This window comes from Lutjanus erythropterus, chromosome 16, assembly GCF_056507025.1.
Source record: "Lutjanus erythropterus isolate fLutEry1 chromosome 16, fLutEry1.hap2, whole genome shotgun sequence".
Lineage (NCBI taxonomy): Eukaryota > Metazoa > Chordata > Actinopteri > Lutjaniformes > Lutjanidae > Lutjanus > Lutjanus erythropterus.
The window spans coordinates 29,462,195-29,485,949 of NC_139332.1; the positions used below are offsets into that span (position 1 = coordinate 29,462,195).

At 41.2% G+C, this 23,755-nt stretch overlaps 1 protein-coding gene across 8 annotated transcripts in view; it reads right to left on the minus strand.

Moving 5' to 3' along the window:
* The window catches only part of ubap2l (ubiquitin associated protein 2-like), a 38,352-nt gene that overhangs the window by 5,091 nt on the left and 9,506 nt on the right, over positions 1 to 23,755 (minus strand). For 2 of the 8 annotated variants that reach the window (XM_084739880.1, XM_084739879.1), the window contains exons 8-27: positions 19,084 to 19,128; positions 16,871 to 16,977; positions 16,466 to 16,525; positions 16,308 to 16,360; positions 16,015 to 16,100; positions 14,398 to 14,578; positions 13,979 to 14,177; positions 13,028 to 13,362; positions 12,524 to 12,690; positions 11,030 to 11,150; positions 10,498 to 10,573; positions 10,166 to 10,355; positions 9,943 to 10,009; positions 8,716 to 9,046; positions 6,934 to 7,022; positions 6,770 to 6,823; positions 6,568 to 6,649; positions 5,623 to 5,840; positions 5,141 to 5,246; positions 2,349 to 2,474 (exon numbers count right to left, since the gene is read on the minus strand). In XM_084739880.1, coding sequence (XP_084596006.1) covers positions 2,349 to 2,474; positions 5,141 to 5,246; positions 5,623 to 5,840; positions 6,568 to 6,649; positions 6,770 to 6,823; positions 6,934 to 7,022; positions 8,716 to 9,046; positions 9,943 to 10,009; positions 10,166 to 10,355; positions 10,498 to 10,573; positions 11,030 to 11,150; positions 12,524 to 12,690; positions 13,028 to 13,362; positions 13,979 to 14,177; positions 14,398 to 14,578; positions 16,015 to 16,100; positions 16,308 to 16,360; positions 16,466 to 16,525; positions 16,871 to 16,977; positions 19,084 to 19,128 — 2,693 coding nt within the window. The remainder of the gene's footprint in view (positions 1 to 2,348; positions 2,475 to 5,140; positions 5,247 to 5,622; positions 5,841 to 6,567; positions 6,650 to 6,769; positions 6,824 to 6,933; positions 7,023 to 8,715; positions 9,047 to 9,942; positions 10,010 to 10,165; positions 10,356 to 10,497; positions 10,574 to 11,029; positions 11,151 to 12,523; positions 12,691 to 13,027; positions 13,363 to 13,978; positions 14,178 to 14,397; positions 14,579 to 16,014; positions 16,101 to 16,307; positions 16,361 to 16,465; positions 16,526 to 16,870; positions 16,978 to 19,083; positions 19,129 to 23,755) is intronic. The other 6 variants (XM_084739885.1, XM_084739881.1, XM_084739883.1 and 3 more) reach the window with 6 other exon arrangements.

The window sequence follows — 23,755 nt, forward strand, 5'->3', positions numbered from 1 at the left end:
AGTGACCGGTCCAACAAAACTTTTGTCCTCTTTTTGTGTTTTCATGCTATTGCAATTTGTAAGATGAAATCCGTATTTTAGTCGGAACACAACCTGATGACATGAACACAGGTTTAATCAACATACAATTAACTCTATAACCTCTCCAAACCTTTTTAGGAACTTGCAGTCTAGATATATTCAATTATAAAATATATGCAAGCTAAGATTTTGTGACCTGTGCTCTTCCAGGTCTCCGTGGTGGAGAGGAGGTTGTATGACTCAGGTCCCGTGGGCGACACCTGAAGTTGCTGAACATCCTTCTGGATCCACATTCTTTGTATGTTTTATAATTTCAGGTATCACAAATTTTATTGTGACTTTTCTGTTTTGTACTGGACAAATTGTGATTTATGATGTTGGGCTATATAGATAAAATTTGTCTTGACTTGATTTTTAGAGTGTTCAGACCTGGTATTAACATGCGTGAACAGTTTTTGAGAACTGGTATGAATGCACCTAAGAGTCATTACAATCTCAAATCTCAATGTGAGATAAGCAGTGGATTTTTGTCAACACTTTAGTAATCGCAATGTCGCCAAACTCCCTTAACAAATTGCACAATTTTGTGAGGTGTTGAGCGAGAATAAACTTTATGTCAAATTCTTAATTATTTGGGCCTTGTGGTACATTTGGCAAATGTCATACCTTGAGTTATTTCTATATTTGTGTAAAAACATTGTGTTGGTTTGTTCCAGTGTTTTGGTTTCTACCGTCCGGCTGCCAGTTAAAAACAATGCATTTTGCAAATGTGCTTATTTGCATACAGAGAGGGGAAGTGAAATGGCTAGGTGTGAATTTTTCCATCATTCATGCCTTCTCGTAAATTTGGAAATGAAGTTCTGTAAATTGTTTCGTTCAGTGTTGCTTGAAAGAGGAGGCAGGGGAAACGCTGCTCATAGTTCAGGTTAAAGAAACCCAGCACACCACAACTCCTGATAAAGATAAAACATGACGCTCATGTAGGCGTTCAGTGTGGCGCTGAGTTAAAAAAACAAAACAAAAGTTGTTGCTCAGGACTTTCGGTGTAAGAGATTGTCATTTGTCATCTGTATATATGACACCCCATGCATGTGAACCACAGACTAAATTCAACCATCATGGTGCGAAATACTGCAGCAATTACTGAAATGGTGATGCAGAGTTTGGGGAAAGGACAAGACAGATGTGCATTATATTTACCATTACTATAGTGGTGACCACAGAAAGAGAGCCAAGTGCATTTTGAATCCACCTTTTTTTTTTTCCCCCTTTCTTGCTGAAAAATGCTCCGATCCATTACTCAAAACGGTGACACAATCCAAATCTTGAGTTTTGCGTTTTCCATTGCAACCCTACTTGAGACACACAATTCCAGGTGTGAACTCGTGTACTTCAAGACACGTGTTAATACCAGGTATGAACAGCCTCTTAATTTGTTTTGAAAGGCTTTGTCTGAAAGTGTGACTGCCAAAGATGCTGCAAATGAAAGGCAAATTTGATATTTTTTTTGTTAGAAGCAGGTGTTTAAGAACCCTTTTGCAAACATGGAAGTGGTTTGAGTTCTTTTAAGCGGCATCAATAGTGGATTTTTAGAAATAATTTTGCTGCTGGAGCCTTGGTGTCCATCATCAGTGCGAGACGTTCATCTCTGTGTGCCTCTGTCGTCTTCAGACAAGTTACGGAAATGTTACCAAACTACGCGGACATGAGACCAACATATAAAATTCCCAGCCCATTTAAGTTGCATTTCTTAAAGAGAAATCAATAAAAAACACAACAAACACTCATACAGCAGCATCGTTTCATCATATAGACATTTTGTTGCCCCTTTCTGTCTTTGATTGAAACCTACTTCACCCACAGGACAGCGAACTTGATACTCTGGAGACGGACAAACCAGCAATGACAACATGAGTGAAGAGCAAGCAACACAGAGGGGAAAATGGGACAGCATCAACCAGAGGAACTCATCAGTTTGTGGCAGCCACAGACGTCGTGACCTGCCACATTTTTGACTCCGAGTCTGATAATTACACACCGAAATACATAAACCAGATTGGACTGCTGATGAGTTGCCCTGGAAGAGAACACGTAACAGACAGAATGGCAGACAAGGCTTGTAAGAGAGGCAGGCTGCATCGGGCTGTCTAAAAGCGTATGTAGTGAGATGGGTCGTCCCACAGGCACAGTTCATCAGCGATGAGGCAAAGGAACGAGAGCAAAGAGGGGGTAGAAGGATGGTTGGTGACACAAGGAGGAAGACGGGAGGGACAGGGTTTGTTTTCTTCCTTTCTTTTTGATTTAATTTGGCATGTGGCGGCACTCACCGACTCCAGGCCCGGTGACAGAGCTGGCTGGCTTGTTTTGTGCAGAAGCGGCGGCGGCCACGGCAGTGCCGTATCCGCCCTTACAGAAATCCCCACTCCCTGAAGCCTGGCCCACATCCTCATAGCCTGCAACAGTCAGACACACAGCCGCAGCCCACAGCGTTAGACACACCAGGCAGGGGAAGCAGACCTGCCTCAGATAGCATTTGCAAATAACTCGCAGCGTTTAGTTTGAAAGCGTGCACCGCATGGACAGGTTTGACCAAACTGTGACAATACAGGTGGTGTCAAATTACTTGACTGTGATTATCTGAAGTTTGACACCAAATGCATCGTCCTGCGTGGCAAAGCCTGCCCGTCCGGAGCAACAAGAAGGTCGGAATCAACGCCAACGTCATTTGCAAGTACTATTTGACCCAAGTCTGAGGGGAGGAGGTGGGGGAAGTGAGGGGGCAGGCAGGGTGTGTGTGTGGGAGGGGGAGGGGGGTTGGAGAGTGAGCTCGAGTTGGGTGATGGCAGAAAGCAGCAGATGGTGCAGCTTAGAACAAATAGGTGTCGCACATGTAGTGACCAAAGGTGGATGTTGAGTGATTAAGTATGAAAATAAAATTCAGTACTGAAAGAATAAAGGATATAAAGTGATGGAGTCAGACACCAGAAGGCCGCTGGGAAAATGTGAAACTGCTGAAAGAAACTGGGCTCAAAGGGGAGTCGTATCTGGAGATATGGGAGGATGATGGGTGCTCCATGTGTTGATGTGTGTAAGATGAGTGTGTGTGCAGGAGATGTGGTGGAAGGTGAAGCTTTTGGGCAAACTCCACTTTCTGAAATGAGCAAAGCAAGCTATGGAAGACAGCAGGAGACCGATAGGTATCTAACCCCTCTGGTATAGCCAGGTGCCACTGTTCAAGCCCATCTTCCCTTTACCATTCGGTTTAAATGGCAGTCACAGATTTCATCATGACAGGCTAGGGGTGTAACGATACATCGATCTGGATCGATATATCGATTCAGTGATCAACAGTCCAATAGCATTGATGCGAAAACATGGATCCACATCTTCATCTTTAAGATACGCCTTTATTTTTGAAATTCCCATGGTATGTCTGTGTCACGTTTCTGTCCAAGCGCACCTCCATCCTAAACACTCAAACAGTGGTAGCGCCGGGCAGATAATGGCGAGTAGCCAAGAGTAAGACGATGAGGATATTTACTCCCCTCTCAGTAGGGTGGAAACATATGCAGACATTGCTGTTACGAGATAAAATACTTGGGAAACACAACAAACCTGCCAAAGCATTCGGTCCGCTAGCTTGTTGCTCTCGCTACAGCAACATTAGCTGCTGTTTCATCAATGTTAGGCTGAAAACATGTGCATGTGGTCTGAAATTCAACAGTGGTTTTCTGTCAGAAGAAGCAATTACTTTAACCAGTGGTGACTAAGAAAATATATAAATAAATGTAATTTGTTATGCTATGAGTAGAGGAAATATCTGCTAGCCCCTAAGTTGTCAAACTATATTACAAATACCACTGGTCTCCTAAAATGAATTAATTAAAAATACATGTAACTGAAAGACTACAAAATTTAAAATGAACACTAAGATTGCTGAAATTTTCCTGTAATATTTTTATTTCATATCAGCCTGCTACAAAGTCACATTCATACATGCAAGCTGAACTGTGGTGATGGTAAGCCACTTTGCATACATGTCATGGCTGACTCCATTTGGAGCCGTGGTTGCACACGTCCTCAGAAATTGTTAGCAAATCTATCTCCTGCCTTACTGTGAATGCAGCGTGGCTGTAGCTGACAACAGTTAACAATAAAAATACAAATAAAACAGTTTGCTGTCCATAGCTTAATAGGGTAGGTCTAAAAATACTGTATTTTACCTGTCTGTCATAATGGTAGAACTTGGAGAACCTAATATTTTTTGAGGTGGTGCAAGCTGTAGAAAATTTAGGAAACACTGCACAAGGCTAATTTATGCAATATAAAATACCACTGGCTTAAGTTAATAATGGCAACAAGCAAAATCAACTGTTTTGTCTATGAACCTTGACAGTTATTATATGGACTGAATTTTATACTTTTGTTAAATTATGTTGTTGTTAATCTGTTTTCTGTGTTAATGGAATCAGTTTAAAGTCAACTTCACTGCACATAATGGGCCGTTATTTACAATTATTTATATTTAGTTTTTTCTTGATCGCCAAATGTGGCAGCATCTTCTGTACTCTACTGTGTTAAACTGGCATTATCATATCATCACATATCATTCCTCGGCCCCTGAATCCTGCTGAACATAAATTGTGTCGCTGCAAAATTTGTGATATCAGCAAATATCGTATCCAAAGAATTGGTGTATCGTATTATGATAAAACTTGTGATGTACACTGCTAAGACAAGCCAAGTGAGAAACATTTTCTTGCCATTATTAAAACATAATTATTGAGGTAGGTTCCTTGTGTGTAACAGGCAATGAAAACTGCGTACAAGATGCAGATGCATTTCCAAAATTCTGTGTACGACTAAACCTGAACGTAAAAATCATGTGAGTCAGCAGACAAGAATGTTTTACTAACCATTAACAAGCATAACAAAGACAAGCATCACGTTTATGCTTGTAGACGCTGCCGAGCTCTGATGAAGTAAGCACTCCACACCAATGAGAAATCAACAAGCTCATTGTGAGAATCAGCACAGAGTTATTGGTATGCAAGTATACAGAGCGGGACCTGCATGACCCGTCTAACCATGCCATTTCAATGCGGTTTTAGTGCCTCACCAGTGCTGTATCCATGGGAACCATAGCCACTAGCCTGCTGGAAGGGTGTGGCTGATGCGTTGACGCCGACATTCACACCGTGCTGCTTTGACGAGGTAGGAGCCACCTGGACAAAAAAAGAACACCACAACAACATGTCATCGAGGGGAAAACAGGAACTGAGCAGACAGGAAAGGGTACCAAAGTTTGTCTTGTGGAAACATCAAAATCCTATTTTCTTCTTATTTAGGGTCAAGAAATACTTGCATTTAAAGTTTAAAATACAATCTTATAGTGGAACCAGAGGAATGGTCACAGGGACGCCAAAGTCATCTCTTCCTCTGTGAAACATTTACACACACAGCAAATTTATGCTTGTCCAAAACCACCCATTTTCCTCATAATTTATCACGCATATGTTCCTGATGAGAAAAATATTAAAAACAAGGAAAACGAACACAAGCTCAGGATATGCTAGCTGGTGGAGACTTGAGGTTTCTCACCGGAAACACAGCAGGTCCGTACTGGAAGGTATTGGGCAGGCCTGGCATGCCAGTGTAGTATGGGAGGCTCGTGTAGCTGTAGCCAGGTGGCAGCGCGGGGTTGAGGAAGGGCTGCTGTGTGGTGTGATGCGTCTGGGTCTGGTTCTGTTGTGTCTGAGCTAATGTCGTGGCTGGAGCCGGGGACGATGCATCGCCTCGACCAAACTTCGACAAGTCGCCTGGACATATGGAAATACGACAGGAAGTTAGTGTAACTATTTGAGTACAAATGTCACAACAATCACTAATAAATGAAGGACATGAACAAACTGAAATAAAGTCCCCCTGTTTTGGCTCGTTGAACCATTCATGTCTCTGCAATCTCTGCTAATCATCACCACAAATAATTATCTGACGGTCCTCAAAATCAGTAATAGGACATGAATTCACAGTCTTCAACAGCAATAGATAAAAGCCAGCCAATCAGAGCCGGAGCCGATAAAAAACTGTGACTACTGCAGAGTCATCTGACCTGGGAGTGAATGCTGATTGTACCCTTTCCCACTGAAGACAAAAGCCAGATGTTAGTTTTTTTTGTCCAGTGTGAAAGGGGTTTTGGATACGTGCACACACTGGCAGAGCAGACTGAGGAGCATTCACTTTGGCTGCATTCACACAAAATCTGACAACCACAATTTCCATGGGGTTGTTCACAGGTGACCATGTAGTTTTTGTGATACAATCAGAAATGATCTCAAGTTACTGTTTCAGACTCACTTTCTGTCAACAGCCACAAAAAACACTTTGAGTCAGCTCAACAGCTCACTACATTCTTTGAGGATTATAACATTTGGTCTTATATCAACCATTCCTTCATCCAGTGAGCATATAAACCTTCTTCAACATGGAGCTAATAGCTGAACAGACTCACTAAGCTCAACTTTTACACAGTAGAGGACGGCTCACCAGTGTACGGGTTGCTTGTCAGGCTGCCCTCTCTGCCAGTCAGTGCTGTTGTGGGAGTTGCAAAAGGAATGCTGTAATAATCCTGGAAAGAGATTTTCTTTTTAGAAATGAAAAATAAAGGGCATGAAATAATGAAGTATGATTTATTGTGAACAAGAGTTTTACTGCAGAAGTTTCAAACTTTCCACCAAACAAAACTCACCAGCGGTATTCTTGTCTGCAGCATCTGTAGGTCATCATAGCCGTACACCTGAGGCTGAGACGAAGCACAAAACGTGTCAGAAAATCATGTTACTATAACTCTCTGGTAAGCACAGGTATAAAGTAAAGATCAGACTATACAAAGGGACCCTGGCAGGAACCTACAGGGTAGGCGTGCAGTAGTCCAGGAGCCATGATGTATGGGTTGGGCAGTAGAGGGGGCACTCCAGGTGGCAGGTTTGGAGGTGCTTTCCCTGTATACACAAAGGCATGAAACATGTTCAAAAAGCCAATAATTTGCAGAACCAGTCAATACTAATATTAGTGACATTCTTCTTAATTATGCACACTTGACACTTACCAGTGTCAAATGACAACCTCAAACTACAGAGAAGTAGAAAAGTAGGGCAGCACAATCAATCAATTCCCCCTAAGCTGCATCAGTAAATGACAAGACTGCAATAAACCACATGACAAACTCTGCACCGGCAGGGGGAGCGCGGAGAAAAACAAATCTAACTTGTGTGTGTGAGAGAGAGGGGGAGAGAGAGAGAGAGAGAGAGGCAGAGGAAAAAAGCTTCAGAAGAACGACCAGACTGAAATCAAGATGAGTCAGAATCATGGAAACCCCGCCAATGACTGTGAGGAAATGGAAACCAATTCATCCAACCCCACTTCTGATGAAAACATTGGGCTTGAACCAAAATAAAAAGGTCGCATTTTGTTATCGGTTTTGAATTGAAAGACAATAACTGTGAAGCAATCTTTTACCACAGTTGCACCACTGCTGGGAAATGCCACAAATCTATACAACCACCTGAAAACACCCACGCAAGATGTAATATGATGAGGCTCCAGAAACTCGCCAGAATCAAATTTCAGAATTGACCACACAAACAACCACGGTGGTTAAACATTTATGCATCACCATTATGAACAAACTCTCATGGGCACAAGGAGATTAGAGACGTAATCATTTGTTAACTGGTCTAATATAAAGCTTTGATCAAAACAATGCTAAATGAGGGATTACACAACACTATTAACACCACAGACAAGCTCCACTTAATGTGTTCCAGCAAGTACTTGTTGTCGTTCCGCCTGCTCCATACACTCGATGGCAAACCACGGCGGAGACAGAATTGTAGCAATGACAAATTTATGATGAAACCCAACTAAAGATGTCCATCTAATTCTGACTGTCCATTTAACCAGCAAGTTATTAAGAAGAGTAAAACCTTGACACCAAATTATGAAGGCTACATTTAACTCACTGGCAACGCTATTTGTTTCAACACAAAACTACTTAAAGTAAGTGAGGCAGACAATATAAATAATAAAATATTTCAACTCTTTCACTAACTTCATAATGCAAGCATTGTCGGGTACTGTTGAACCAATCCCCAGTGGTACCGTTTAATTGTAACTTTGCAATGTGATATCCTTCCTATTATGTTGTTTTTGTCACTATGGCGGTGCTTGCATACTGTAATATTTCCTCATAAATACTATGCAATTCACGCTTTCATGAGTTTCAGACTCATGAACGGGGATTCATGGGGATTTTGTTTTCTCTTGAGCTTTTAATCAGGCTGTCACAACTCTCCTAGTCATTGAGAATCATCGGTTCTAGCTCTGATTTCTGTCTGCATCAGTTTTTAAAATGTTTAATCACACTTGTCACTGCTTTCGGCTCACCATTGCCCTGACTCATTATGACCTGGACAAACTACAGAAGTAACACTGCTCTCTTTCTTTTGCTCTCTCTCACAGATGCGCTCTCAGGTACAGAAATTGGGCACTGATTTAACATGACTCAGTAGTAGTACCAAAATAATTCAGTCATTATCTAATCCTAAATGCAAGATCTGAAAGTAAACCCGCCTGAGGAGGAGTGGATATCAAACACAAAGTGTATTTCTCACTGTGCTTGTGTTTTTGTCTCACCTGAGGATGCTGCAGAGCCACGTGTCGATGAGGAAGTAGCTGAAGAAGGAATGGCCGAGCCCGTCGTCGAGACCGAAATGGTGGCGGCTGCTACAGCTGGGGCACCCATGGAGGCAGTGTTGAGGCCCATGGCCAGACTGCTGACAGGGCCGAGGCCGGAGGGGGCTGAAACTGTGGCAGAGCCGACCGAGGACGCCTGAGGGGCCCCTAGCGACACCTGCGCAGCGGCCACCGAGGAAGAGGAGGAGGGGACTGACGAAGACGGCACGGCTGAGACGGAGGAAGGGAACGAGGAGGAGTGCAGGCTCGAGTCACCGTCTACGCTGGGATGCTATGGAGACGGGAAGGAAGAGAAAAAGATGTGGTTAGGATTGATAAGATTACATTTCCATTAGAGAGAACCATCACAGGAAATGGAGGTTTGGAAATGCTTACAAAGATGGAGGGAGACGCAGTGTCCTGCATAAACCTGTATCTAATCTGCTCTATCAAGAGACATTTCTTCCCATCACTTTCAACAGGTTTTCGGAAGGTTTCAGCAACGTAAATTCAAGACATTTCAACAACCTTATGAATGCCACTCAAGACCTATTTCATGTCCATACAGGCAAAAAAAAAAGAAAAAAAAAGGAAAATCGAGAGTCCATATTGGTTTTCAATGTTTTAAGTCTTTTCATCTCTTAGTCCAGCTTGCTTGGAACGCAAAAAAACAGGCTAGAATGGAACTGGTATCATCTTTAGCCAACACTGCCTCTTAACTGGAAGCAATGCAAACGAGTGAGCCAACACTGGATTAAGTTTTTGTTATGAGGATGAGCGTCTTGTCGCTTGTTTGATAAAACTAAAAAGATCGAGAGACGGCACATCTTATACGATCCAAAGCACCTTTTTTTGGGGAATATCCTCAAAAAAGACGAAGTTCAGAAGGAAAACAGGGAGCTGCTGGAGGGTACAAGTGTGTAAACTGTCCTCCAATTATAGAATCATAACTAACTTAGATGTCCAAGTTATTTATTTAGAATTTTCCTAACATACTCATATACTAAGGAAGAAAAACACTGGTCTGTACAATTTTTCACACTCCACTTATGTCAGTTTGCATGCTTGCTACATGTTAGGAAGGGGTGTTATTTGTAACAAACTGAAGTGGTTGGTGGAAACGCGACTTATGTTAGATCCACATGAAAAGTTATGGTATGAATACAGAAGTAAGCATTAACAGCTCACCAGTAAGCTTGAGTTGGATGTCCGGACTGAAGATGGAGCAAGGCTGTTTTGTTGAGATGGGTGAGAGCTGTGGTGGAGGAAAAAAAAAATGAGACAGACAGTTCAGAGAATATCTCAGCTATCACCAATCACATCACATTAACAGATACTCTGGTTCACCCAGCGGTCAGAATACTTGATCATTTCCTACTTCATTATCTGTGTTAGTTAAGCTGCATCTCACTTGTTGTGCTGAGGAGGGGGGATCGTGCTCGGGGGCAGGTCCTCGCTGTGACCCAGGGCGCTGAGGGATGTCTGATTGGACGCAGTCAACAAGGAGGCAGGACTGTCCGTCAAAGTGCCCATGCTGGAGACAGATGCCTGCGTGACCGAATCCGAGGCCGGCTTGACTGATACTGCAGAGCCTGCTGCAGCTGGGCAGAGACACACAAGAGAGATTTCTGGAATAAATTCCAATCCAGAGTGATCAGGAAAGAAAAATGTGTGTGTGTCAAATGTCTCAGACTATTTCAACAATGCCCAAGAACAAAAAGGGCTTTGAAAATAGACTCTTACCTTCCACAGATTGTGTTGCTTGTATTGAACTGAAGCCATTCTGTAAAACCAACAATGAAGGTGAGCTCACAGGTTTCTATGGAAACAGGCCATTGATAAGAAGTTGACGGGTGCAGGGCTCTTAGAAACTACGAAGCTTGTTTTATATGCCAAACATTTTAACCACAGGTCATATTTGAAACAAGTGGTGCATTACAATGACCAAAACCCAATACAACCAAAAAGTTTTTATCAAGTTTATAAAGAACATCCACTCTTTTTCATAGTTTTAACACTCGAGTTTAGGTTAATGTTTTCTAAATTAATTTAAAGATGGAGGAGAAATAAAGGGGGTTTACCCAGACTTAACTGGAACTTATTTATTTAAGCTTTTAATCAGACAATCTTTAAAGTTGACATTTAGAACAGGAAACTTCCGCATTAAACCAACAATACTGAGCTCCACAGGACCAGGCATGTTGTCCACACTGGCCTACATTGGCACGATATCTTATTAAGTTTAAGTGGAAAAACAGGGGAGCTTTGGTTTTACCTTGGGCTGCATATCCTTCTGAGGGGAGGAGGAGACTGAGGGAGGGTAACGTCGTGTCTGAGGCGCTCTCTGGTCGTACAGGTCCATCTGGCTGGAGTTGGAGAGAGCTGGAGTTGACTCACTGCAGATTGTAATGGCATCAAGGTCAAGTTTGATTGCATTCTCAAACAATGGTTCTGACTTGAACACTGATAATCACAACTTGCAATTACATCATTACAACCCAGAATTTCTAATAAATGCTGTCTGTGGTACAGCAAAATTTTTCACTGTCAACATGCCTCAAAAAATGACATTCATTGCATAATTTTTTTTTTCAAAGCTGAGGCCGTTTCATGCAAATATTTTTCAACAATGATAGGCAAATTTGCCGAGTCTGTAGAATGGACTTCATGCTGGTCACACCATCCAAACTTAAGCCCAGTCTTAACAACCGTTCTTAGCGATGCATGTTCATTTTAATGCCCACAACACTACGGCTGTTGCGTAGCATTGCTAGGACACATTGTAAACAATCTTCTGCTGTCTTACTGACTTGTAGCTAATCATTTCTAATTTGGGAGAATGTTACGGAGGATCAAGAATAAGACAGGGCTATTTCATCTTGCATTGAGGGAAGAAAGTTACTAGAGCTGTACATTCAGTACAGGAAAATGCTGACTGCTGCAGTTGGCTTGGAGACATAACACAGGACATAAATGGTTGTTCACATGAAATAGCTGGAAAGATGTTTGTGACACTGTACTAATTAACTATACTAGTAAAAGCAATATCCCCAGACTCCCCTAAAAAAACTGTACAATTTTGAGAGATCTGATTTTGAGAGAGAAAAATCTAGTAACCTTCTTAATTATTTGGGCCTTCTAATAAATTCAGTAAATGTTAAACATCACTAAGTTGTTTAAGTCTTTGCATAAGAAAAACACTTTGTCTGTTCATCCTGGCATGCTGGCTACTTTGTCTTGATAAATGATATGCCTCATTGATGTCACATAAAGGTCAGCCGAACAAATCAGTGCAGCACACATACTGGTGCACACAGATCTTTCTGACTGAACACCATTCATTTCCCACCTGTATTATTATAATTATCCACAGTTCTATTGAATAACATTTCTTTGGCACAGAATAGAAAGTATCCATGATTAGAAACTGTATATCTGTACTAATCAGCCTAGATTTTGACTTCACGGCCGCTCCTGACCAGGCATAAGATTTGCGCCCAGTTTTAACAAAAAGAAGGCTTAAGCCTAGATTGCACAACCTGTGTAATTAAGCTGGACTTTGAATGTCAAGTTGCAACAGACTTAAGAACAAGTCCTGTTGGTGCAACTGACGACAGGGCATTGAATTCGGTAGAGGTAAATTAAAAATACAAAAATAGTTTCTTTTGACCTGGGAAGTGCTGAAGACATTATTTCTTCTCTTCCAAAACACTCACATTACAGCTGTGCAAATGTTGGAACACCTTTGTGTGTCTTGGCATGTACCCACCTGCTCGGGCTTGTGTAGAGACTGTTCTGAACCTGGTTGGCTGGCGTTGCGGTGGTGGGGGCGGACTCGTACTCTGGTTCTGACCCAAACTGCAGCGCCCCAAACTGAAGAGTGAGGCCTGCCGAGATGTCTGTCGAGCCAGGCATCTCTACCGCCATCGCAGGAATCTGAATAAGATTAAGGAAGAAGATTGTAGACTCAGAGGCCCAAACACACTAAAAACATGATGCTCAAACAAGATGCTACTTCTGTCAGCATGAACTTATTATACATCCCTCTTTAACATGTTAAAAAGGTATTAATGTTGGTCCTAGCACAATATCAAAAGCAACGACAGCAGTCATGCCCGCATAAGTGGATGAATATTTAAGAAAAGGTTTTATCAGATGCATGGTCTCTGTCTAAGTTATGTTTTGGCCACAAGTGCGCATTTTGAAGATCATTTGAAGACTTTCTAAGAGGTTGTCCATCCAGCATTTTTTTTAAATATAATTTGAATGTTACCTTTGTTGTGATGGAGGTCCTCTTCTTCTGCTGTTTGAGTTTGTGCTGCTGCAAAGGCAGTGGACTCTGGGCATCTGAGGAACTTGGGGAAACTTGCTGACCTAGAGAAGGAACTGCTGCCATTTTGGGAAGGGAAGATGCAGGCGGAGGCACCACATGGGGCGAGGATGTTGTTTGTTGGGGTAAGGAAGAAGATGACGAGACAGAGGAAGAGGGAGGCAGGCCTTTGTCCTGCAGGAAAACATCCAACATGGACGAGGTTGAGGTGGCGGCCTGGTAAGGCTGCCGCTTCGTAAAGGGTGTGTGGACCGCAGACTCCGGCTGAGTCTTCATATCTGGGAAATTGAACGGGAAGATATTCAAGTCAGGAAAGAAATCCTGCAAGCAGTTTGGATTTTCTGACTTTGAAGAAAAGAAATATCTCAATTATTTAACACACCAGTAGAAAGTATCCTTAAGGAATAGTTTGGATTATTTAAAGTGAACTGCAACAATCCATTCGCTTTTCTTTTCTTGAGCTTTTGGCAGTTTCTAAAAAGATTGCCGATTCCTTGTTGTATCTATTTGTTCAGTTACTTGCACAGCAGCTCATTCTCATTTTAGATGCATGTTTTGTGTTTTTGTAGCATTCAAGCTGAAAGTTAACACTGCAACTAAGTTGTCTTTTTACCACTCAGTGGGTGTAACTACAGTGACTACGCCTACGGTGACATCATATGCATACCCTCTTTTACCCTTAGTGGATGCTGGCTGACACACCCCTAGTTTGGAGAGGCAGAGGCTAGTACCAGCACAGATGCTAAGCAATGTACTCTTGCGGACAGGATCAGAAACAAAACACATTTTAAACACCTAAAAAAGACCTAAAAAATAAAAACTAAACAGGGGCAAGCAGTTTAATTGCCAACTTGTAATACATCTGAAAACAATTACAGCATGATGTCATCTCACCGTATTGTCCCAGTGAGGTGGCACTGTTGTCCCAGGATGAAGGGGCTGTGTTGGGAGGTCCAGTCTGGGGGTGCTGGGCTGCCAACTGGGCCAGTGCCTGGGCTGTTTTATACTGCTCCAGGAACTGAGAGCCAGTGGTCCCTGTGCTCGCTCCTTTAGGGTCCCCCACGTCCCCGAAACCCTTGCCCAGCATGCCAACCTGCGACATTGGAAGATTATGACCCCCTCTTATGACAGTAAGGCAAATATCGGTGCTACATCAGTGTAATTACGACACAATCCTCTTCCTGTGTTAGTAGGAAGTGGTTGAGTTTTAAAACTTGAAGAGATAATTTGCATCAGTAAGTAAAATCTAAGAGCCTGCGTGTTTAAAACCACATGATTTAATAAAGCTTAAGCGTTTCTTTGGTGAGTCTCACCATGCCGTGCTGGGTGTAAGGGGTGCTGGAGGATGTTTGGGAGAGTTGCACCCCTTGCTTGGAGTTGCTGAAAACCAGTGACTGGGACAAGGAGGGGGGCTGGGTGGCCTCCATGGGGGGATTTTCTGTCTCTGAGGAGGAGGACGGGGGAGTCTTCCCCAGGAGCACCGCAAGGTCAATCCTATAGCGAGGCGGAAATATTAATTAAGACGAGGAGACATTTAAGATGAGATCTTCTTCTTTATGGCTACAACTAATTATTTTAGACCTGAAACTACTTCTCATTAAAATTATTGATTATTATTTTCTGAACCGTTTGGTCTATATAAGATCAGAAAATAGTAAAAAACTTCCATCAGTTTTCCATGTTGACATGTTCATATTGCTTCAGGTTTTAGTTAAATTTAGGACTTTTTAAGACTCCTCTGAAACGTTTTCATGTCCACACTGACAAAAAAGTATAAGCACAGTTTGCATTAATGATTACTGGATCAGTGTTAGTTTTGTTTTGTAGTAATTTCAGCCTGATTGGTACAAGTTTACCCAAAAAGAGATTTAAAAGTGAGACTGAAGTTCATGCAACTATATAAAAGTAATAGATGAAAGACTAGTTTAAACACAGTTCAGCTGACTCAAGAAACTGCAGGCCTGTCCGGTGCTGTCTAGGGCAGAACATTTTTGTCAAAGCAAGTCCAAACATACTGGAGCATAACAGACTAAGTTTTATTGAGTGACTAATGTTTTGACGTGCAATGCATCCTCAGAGTGATGAGTGATACCATTATTGCATTAGTCTGTTGCGCTCCAGTATGTTTGGACCTTTTCTCCAAATTTTCACTGTGACAAGTATGAAAAAGTAACATTAACTTCATAATTAAATATTTAAGACATTTTAAGACCTGAAATTCAGATTACTAGATCTTAGACCTGCAGAAACCCTGTGCTTTTTTTTTCAACCGAGGCAAACAGTGCAACTCTTCATAACTGAGAAGTTTGCCCCAATAAATATTTGCCTTCACATCTTCACATTTTGCAGATAGTTGCCAGGTGGTATAATATTTGCCTTTTTTTTCCCCATCAATCAACTAATAGTTCCTGCTGTAAACTGTTTTAAAATGATCAATTAATATATCGTAATTTCTAAATAAATGCGAAAATGGCCTGATTCACAAAAAAAAATTAATACAGGTATTCAACTGCTCATATCAGAGATTTTTTTGCTCATTAAATTCCTTTTTATATTATGTTGACCAACAAATTTATCACCAATATCCAAAATTAATTTCTGTCCAGGCTGACACTGATAAGTCCAATAAATGTGACTCAAGTGGACGAGTCTCAGCACCAGTTGAAGAAATCAACAGCAAAACCAAGCAAATATATTTTTTCTCTCAACCAGTTCAGGGAAAAGCACAAACTTATGACTCCTCTTTTGGGTAATTTGACTCTGAGCAGCGCCCTCTATATGGATCTATTGCTTAACATCCATGCCAACATAAAGGACACATGGAAGCATGTTGGCAGCGACGGTTACTTCGTTCAAAACAGACACATCTATTTTTGTGCGTAGAGCGGGCATGAATGAGCCGTAAGTTGATAATAAAGTGAAAAACTGACCTCTGTCCTTTGGTGATGGTAACATTCTCTTGAGGCAGAGGCATGGACGCCACACTGGAAGCTGTGAATATCTTGGGCTCTGTAAGCTGTGAAGGAGGAGAGTGTACAAGTTTTTAACAGTGTGTTACAGTTGGAAGAACAAAAGTTAAACATCTTGATATAAAAGGAAGCCCAGCTGCCAGACAAACTATGCTAAAATGCGTTACAACTTCTGATTTTTATTTAGAAATGTTCACTTAATGATATATTTAGAGCTACAGCAGCTGCATGAGGTTACGCCCAGAGACACTCACATCCTCATTCCAATCCTCAGTGGCCCACTCCTCTAAGGCAGTCCTCCAAGCACCTACGAGTCGAAGAGAAACAGTTCAATATCATCGTGATGGGCAAAGGGAGCTTCAAACAGAATAAGGGATGCATAAAAACAAGAGGAAAGTGAAAACAGGTTTACCAGGAGCGGAGTCAAACTTCGGCAGGTAATTTGTTCCCTCTCCTGCAGAGTATTCCAACCCTGGAGACAAAGACAGAGGTGAGGAGATCAAAGTTGAATGTAATGGAAAGAGACAATTATCTTTTAGTCATCTGGACACATGGACATCTGGATGTTAAGATCTGAGACAATATTTCTGGGATTTGGGCATTCGTAAAAAGTGCACACTTGATGATGTGAGCGTCTACGCACAGTATCAAAAAAAGCGGGTGTCCTTTGAACGCAAGTGAACCCTCCTTTCATCTTTACAACGGGAGGAGCTTCTTGGGGATGCTGCACATGATTTTTTTAAATTGCTTGGATGGTAAACAGATGCTTCATTGATAAGATTATTGGAGCACAACCTTTCTTAATAAATTAACTTACTAGCTCCCTCCTCCAGTTCCACGCTTCCTGTGTTGTTCCAGGTGCTGCCTCCGCTATAGTTTTCTTCTGTCTGGGCCGGCTGCGCATAGTCAGCAGGGTTGAATGTTCTGGGAAAATAAAGCAAGAACGAGGTTGAGTTAAGACCGGAGTATCTATACTGACCAACAGCTGGGTGCCCACACACAAAAGATAGGGTCCATTTTTTTAACTTACCTATTATAACTTAAAGTTTTGAAAATGTTTGGGAAAATTCACCACATTTTATTTGACTGGCAGTGGCAGTCAATGTTGATGGTATATGTTGTCACCTGAAGCAACAAATTCCTGAACTTATTAAGAAAGCTGAGTTCTCCTGGTGTAAAATCTGTAGTTCTTCCTGCATCTGAACTACAAGCTATTTCAGTTTGGATTTCTAGTGTTCTCCTCTTAGTAGCCATGGAGCTTGCTAGATAGGGCTGGGTATCATACTGTGATACTTTTATTGTACTGACTGAACTGCTACGATCCTGTCGAGTATTGAACATTGTTTATCATTTGGTAACAAATTTCAAAACCTATGGAATAAATCTTATCAGTGCTACTGGGCAAATAAGCATGCAACATCCTGTTACCAAGATTTAATGAAGCTGGCCGTACACTGTCTCATGTTACACATTGTAAAGGCATGCAGAAACAAACCCTGTTTAACCTAACACCCAGAGGGAAATCATTGTTTTTGGTTTTTTCCCCCTTTCATACCACCAGCTACTTATCTGCACAGATAACTCTACCGGTGCAGTTAACCTGTTAGCTCGTCAATGAGTCCATTCACCTTAATGTCCCCACTAATGGTAGAGAAACTGACGGCCAGATCCAGGTTAACTGCTCTCTACCACAGAAAAAATAAGAGTTCTTCTTTTCCAGCACTACAGATGTCACCTACAGTTATTCCCTTCCTCACATTACTGTTCTTCTCAACAGTTATCTATGTTTATATAGTTTAATACCGTACAGATATTTTGTCAGTTTCTTCATCTATTCCAGGTGTGCAAAGTAAAAACATAATGTAAAGTAATTTTCTGGTACTGATAGGATACCTTGACTTCAGTACCATTATTAGTGCTTAGTGCTAGGTGAGTATTTAAGTCACTCTACGCTATATTTTGGCCAGCAAAATAATAGCTTACTTGCATGCCACACACAAGCAATACACACTGCACTATTCCTTAAAAGCAGCTACGCTTTTAACCGTATTGTTCAATTAAGTTGAGTAAAATGTAATTATTTCAGCAGTTGCTGTAAACTGCCATTCTACAGGAATGTTTTGCTTATTCGCTGTGGTTAGAAAAAAATTCCTACCACCACAGCCCTTGCTATAGGCTAGGGTGGTGATACATGGCAACATGAGTGTAGGCGTCAGAAGGTCACGTGCAGAGCAACCTGGTACATGTAGGCACTGCTGGCACAGGTCCACAAGCAGGAGAACTCAGCTTTCTTGATCAATATAGCACACACGATTTACTAGGAATTTATTGCTTTAACTGACTACATTTACCATCAACACTGACTGGACATCCACATGAAATGTGGAGAATGTTTCCTTTTAAGCAGAAGCAGACCCCAGTTCAGTTCCTAGAAGCATCAAACCACTAGTGATGCCTGCACATTGCACTGATCAGTACTGTATGAATACATCCCCAGCACTGCGGTTATCATCGTTAGGCTCTTTAAGCTAATAGAAACACTTCAGAAAAGGAATGACTGAGGTTGTAGCAGGAAGAGGAAATGATAAGAGACTAAAGTGAAACCATTACTGCCTCAGAGTTTGCAGTCAAGACATGCAATAGATGTACGCATTTAAACACTGTTTTTGTTGTTCCTGAACAACTCTTGCCTGGTATTGCATGTCTTTCCTTAATCTGAGACATCCGTTTATGCTGAGACATTTACAGCTGGTGCAGCCTAGCAACATGATGAAGCACAACACTTTTCTTCTGAGTCAAGCCAAGCAGCTTTCATTATTCGTTGAAGATCCTTGAGGGCATTTATAGGCTTGTGTGAACAGATTTAACATCAAATTTCAGGAAGAGTATATCTTTCATATCCTATTAATAGCATGGGGAGTAATACTTTCTATTTTGATGCTGTCTTGTATTAAATCATCCTTTTATGGCACCCAAAAGTCTCCCTACAGAAAGCAAGAATAGCAGACACACCAGAGGCGATGCACTCACCTCTCACCTCCTGCAATATCATATCTGGGCCCCTTATCAATCTGGCTTTAGAGGAAAAATAATGGCAACAATTACAAGAAGCACAACAAAGTAAAAGTAGAATATCAAGCTTTTATGTTCAGACCACAATCCAGAGCAACAGCATAAGCAAAATGCCTTCGATCTGCCTGTGCCGGCACTGTAACAAACACTCTACACCTGTCAGTCATCGATGCAAGGCAAGCCAGTGTGCTTTTAGTCACAGTGGGTAAATAAATACAAAGTCCAAGAAACCCAAGTCATCACAAGTATACACAATGCAGCCACAAACACACAAACTGTTGCCAGATGAGAGCAGTTATGCAGGAGTAAATGCAGTAATTGTTTCATTGATGCAGCTTATACCCAAACAATCTCAGGAATTTCAATGGCACCTTCTATCACATAGCGCCATCACCTCAAAGCCATTACTGAAGAGCCATACAGGATGCTGTTGTGAATGCATCAGTCAGCCCTCAGTATCTCCTCCACTACAAGAAATCTCCATCTTAAGTCAACTCGTCTTATTTGATCTCACTGTTATTTCCTTAAAAAGCTGAAAATGACAAACATATGCTCAGTGTTAAACCTTGACAAGCTGGTCTCAACCACAACAAAACTAAAATTTTACATTGTTTTTTTTTATAGCCGTGTACAACACTATTAACCATTTACAACTTTGAGAAGCCTGTATGAATACAAAGAAACAGACTCCCATCTCCACTCTTGTTTTTTTCCATTCAAACACAAGGACAGCTAACAGTTGCCCCAAAGAGGCAGCACTGTCAATGAGCCAAACAATGCTGTGGTACAAGCGAATACAACTGGACACTTAATAAATGCTTCTCCTTTACTACACCAGGCAACATCGGCGATGGCGGAGGTTGATATATACAGTCATGTAACATGCTGCAGTCACAGCCAGCTATGGGTGATCAACATAGTGATTGCCCAAATCAGTATATAAATGCTTTGTTTTGAAGAGAGGAGGGAGATGTTACATCAGGTACACCGGAAAAGAGGCAAAAGACTGACAGAGAAAGAAATGGAGCTCTTCATTGGCATTGAATTAGTCTCAAAACTTGCGCACATAAAGACCAGGCACATGCATGTGTTACGAGTACACAGGAAAAGATTAAATTACAAATGCATGGGCTCGACACTCTGCATGCTGTGGTTGATGTCTCTCCCCTCCTGTCATCATCTCTCAATAGACTTTTAATTACAATAATAATGGCAAAGTACACAAGTAAATAGGTTTGATGACAGTAGCTTGTGTTGTCACTCCTCCCACTGAAGCCTCAAATATTTGTGGGCAATTCTCACTGGAGCTTTGAAGCCCTAAAAATGGCATTTGGGACAGCCCCATGGCCAACCCCACTCTGGATGCAACATCCACTAGTATAAAAGGTATTAAGGGTATACCAGGGTGTTAATAAATCCAGATGCTATCATTTTTGATCCATGGCAAAGCTAAGCTAGCAAACACAGCAGACTTACGATTGGTCAGAGTAGCATAGCGTGATGAGCAAGAGGCAGACTAATTACCATCTATGGTGGCAGAGAGTCGTCTGTGCATAAAGGCTGCAGCTTCTCAGACCAAAGCAAAGCTTTTGAGCATGTGTCGTTTCCAACTGTGGGAATCACAACGCTACGATGATCAGCTTGACCTGTGTTGAGGAAGTAGTACAGCAGTAGGACTGGGTATCGATTTAGATTTCCCAAATCGATTCAGAAGGTCCTGATTAGATACTGATCCGGCAGTGATATTTCGGTTACAATACCAATTTTGCTTAGATATGATGCTGTACATTGTACAAGGAATCCTCTAACCTGGTGAATTATTAAAAGTATTAACATTTAAATTAAGAACTGATCCCAAAGCAGTGACATTAACAGTAACTATAGGCTACCACCTAAGCCTAATATCCTGTGTGTATGACAATCTGAAGGACAGTGATTTAAGTTCAATTTCAGCAACAACAAGCACTGCTTCCATTACTTAATTAACTTTTATGCCACAAAACAAAGACTGAAGACTTCTGTAAATAATGTTATCAAACTGGGGAACATCTTTAAACATCTACAGACTGAGTACCATCTACACTGCATTAAATAAAAAAAAAAAGAAAAGAAAAAAAATGGACAATGATTTCCACAATTCATACTGAACATATATCAAAAATCAGACTTGAACAACCAGTCTCAGAAAAGCCTTAGTGAAGTAGCTTACCCATCAGACTAATTGCTGAATATACCTCGTCATTCCTCAAACTGGGCACACACTGAAAGAGTGAGTGGATTTCTGTCTGAGATTCTTGGCACCTTGAGGCTTTCTGCGTCTACGTCTGCTACATTTGGCTAGAAACTGACATTTGTGAATAACATTGAATTAATTTATCAATATTCCTCCTAATCTTAAGGTTTATACCAACTTAAGAACAAATCTCTTTGATCAGCTCATTCATCATTAATGAAGTGTGGTACTTTTTTCCCTTGTGAGCTCACAGTATTCATTTAGTCTGACTCCGTATGTTTTTAAGCAGAGTGGTGCAAGCTGCCCGAGCATCATCTTAAATGTACTTCTACAAGTAGCAATGATACAGACACAGAGATGCAAACCTGCCCACTATCATTTCATCACAGTGTAATTAACTGATCACAGACCTTATCTGCTTTAAGGCAGCTTCCTTTAAAGGCACGCATATTTTATTTAAGTCGCTGTATTTAACTGACACTGAAGCCAAGCTGGCAAACTGCGTCTTAGCAGCACAAAGCAAAAGCAATCACAGAGCTGCTGTGTCGAGTGAGGTGGGGGTTAGGCGATATGAAAACACCAAAGCTAGCAGAGTGTGCAATTACAGGTGGGAAACCCCTGTACTCACTGAAAACAAGCTGATACTATAACCATTATGAAACAAAGCATAATGTAGTGTTCCTTGAGATATGCAAGTCAATATCCAACTCCACACTCATACTTAAAATTGTTACCACAGCATCAGGGAAACGCAGACCATAAAATCACAGGTGGTTTTGTAACCTTACACTTATTGTGTGCACCACTACTTGAGCAAACATTTGCATTACACCATAACACTTTTTTGTTTCATTCAGGTCCTGCCTACTTCTGAGCTTCTGTGCCTCAAATACATATAATCCCAGTTCCAAAAAAGTTGTGGGGGGGTTTGCGTAAAAAAGTAAAAACGGAGTGCAATGATTTGCAAAAACTTTGCAAATCAACAGAATACAGTACAGCACAGTACAAAGATAAGTTTTCTTTTTTGTAAATATACACTCATTCTGAATTTGACACCTGCAACTTGTTCTAAAAAAGTTGGGAGAAGGGCACGTTTACCACGGTGATACATCAACTTTTCTCTTAAAAAAGCTCAGTGAGCATTTGGGAACTGAGGACACTAATAGTTGAAGTTTTCAAAGAGAGAAAGAAATTATTTTGTGCAAAACTGTATCTTGGGACCATCTTTCTAAAATGAACAGGGACGTCCTTGAAAGAGATGTCTCAATGGCAGCACAACTTGCCTCCAAAACCCGTATGCACCTATCAGAATTAATCGGCCCTTCACAGATGTGACAGCTACCCATGATGAACTTCACTCTGGTAACAATCTGGATGGTCCATGATTTCCAGTAGTCATTCTGAAATGTGGACTCGGACCACAGCACGTTTTTCTACTTTACTTCACTCCATCTCAGATGAGCTCGGGGGCCAAGACAAGTCAGCGTTGTTTCTGATATATGGCTCTCTCTTCGCATGGTTGAGTCTTAACTTAGATTTGTAAATGGTTTTCCAAAGTATTTATAAGCCCCTGTAGTATCTTTTATACAATTATGTGGGTTGTTTAATGCAGTGCACAGTTGGTCACAGTCATTCAATGTTGTTTTTTCAGCCTTGGCGCACAGAGATTTCTCCAGATTCTTTGATTCTTTTACTGATATTATGGTTTGGAGATGGTGAAATCCCTAAAATCCTTGCAGTTTTGTTTAGAAACCTTCTTATACTGTTGGACTATTTGACAATCATTATTCTATCACCTGTTAAATGTTCCAAACAAGTCTTTTTATTAGCTTTCCACAACTTTCCCAGTCTTTTGTTGCTCCTGTTCAAACCCTTTTTAACAGTGTTGCAGGCATCAAAATCAGAATAAGTGTATATTTACAAAAAACAACAACAATGAATTTCACCAGTTAATACGTCTCATTTTTATACTGTATTTTGTGGAACTTGTCTGGAATTGAGGTTATATATTTATGGCACCAATACAGTAGCTTTGAAGTAAACATTCAATACTTTCAGTAAGAGCGAAAATTATATTCAGGCGCCTCTTGGGAGGAAGTCACTCAGCCCTTGACCTCGCTAGAGAAACCCACATCATGTCACATGTGCGACTTCAGCAGAGCCGAAAAAGATTTAAAACTACAGAGTAACACCACTACTGTCTGCTTATAATGGTAGGCAACGTGTTATGACAACTGAAGTCCTCCTATGACGTTGGTCATTAAATGATCATGACACGAGTCAAGAATGTCGTTACATTGGAGAGAAGTACTTCCTCTGCTATGACACCTACTTCTCAAGCTGCCAACTCATCAACTGACATTATAAACTGCACACACAGACACAGAACAAGCAAAA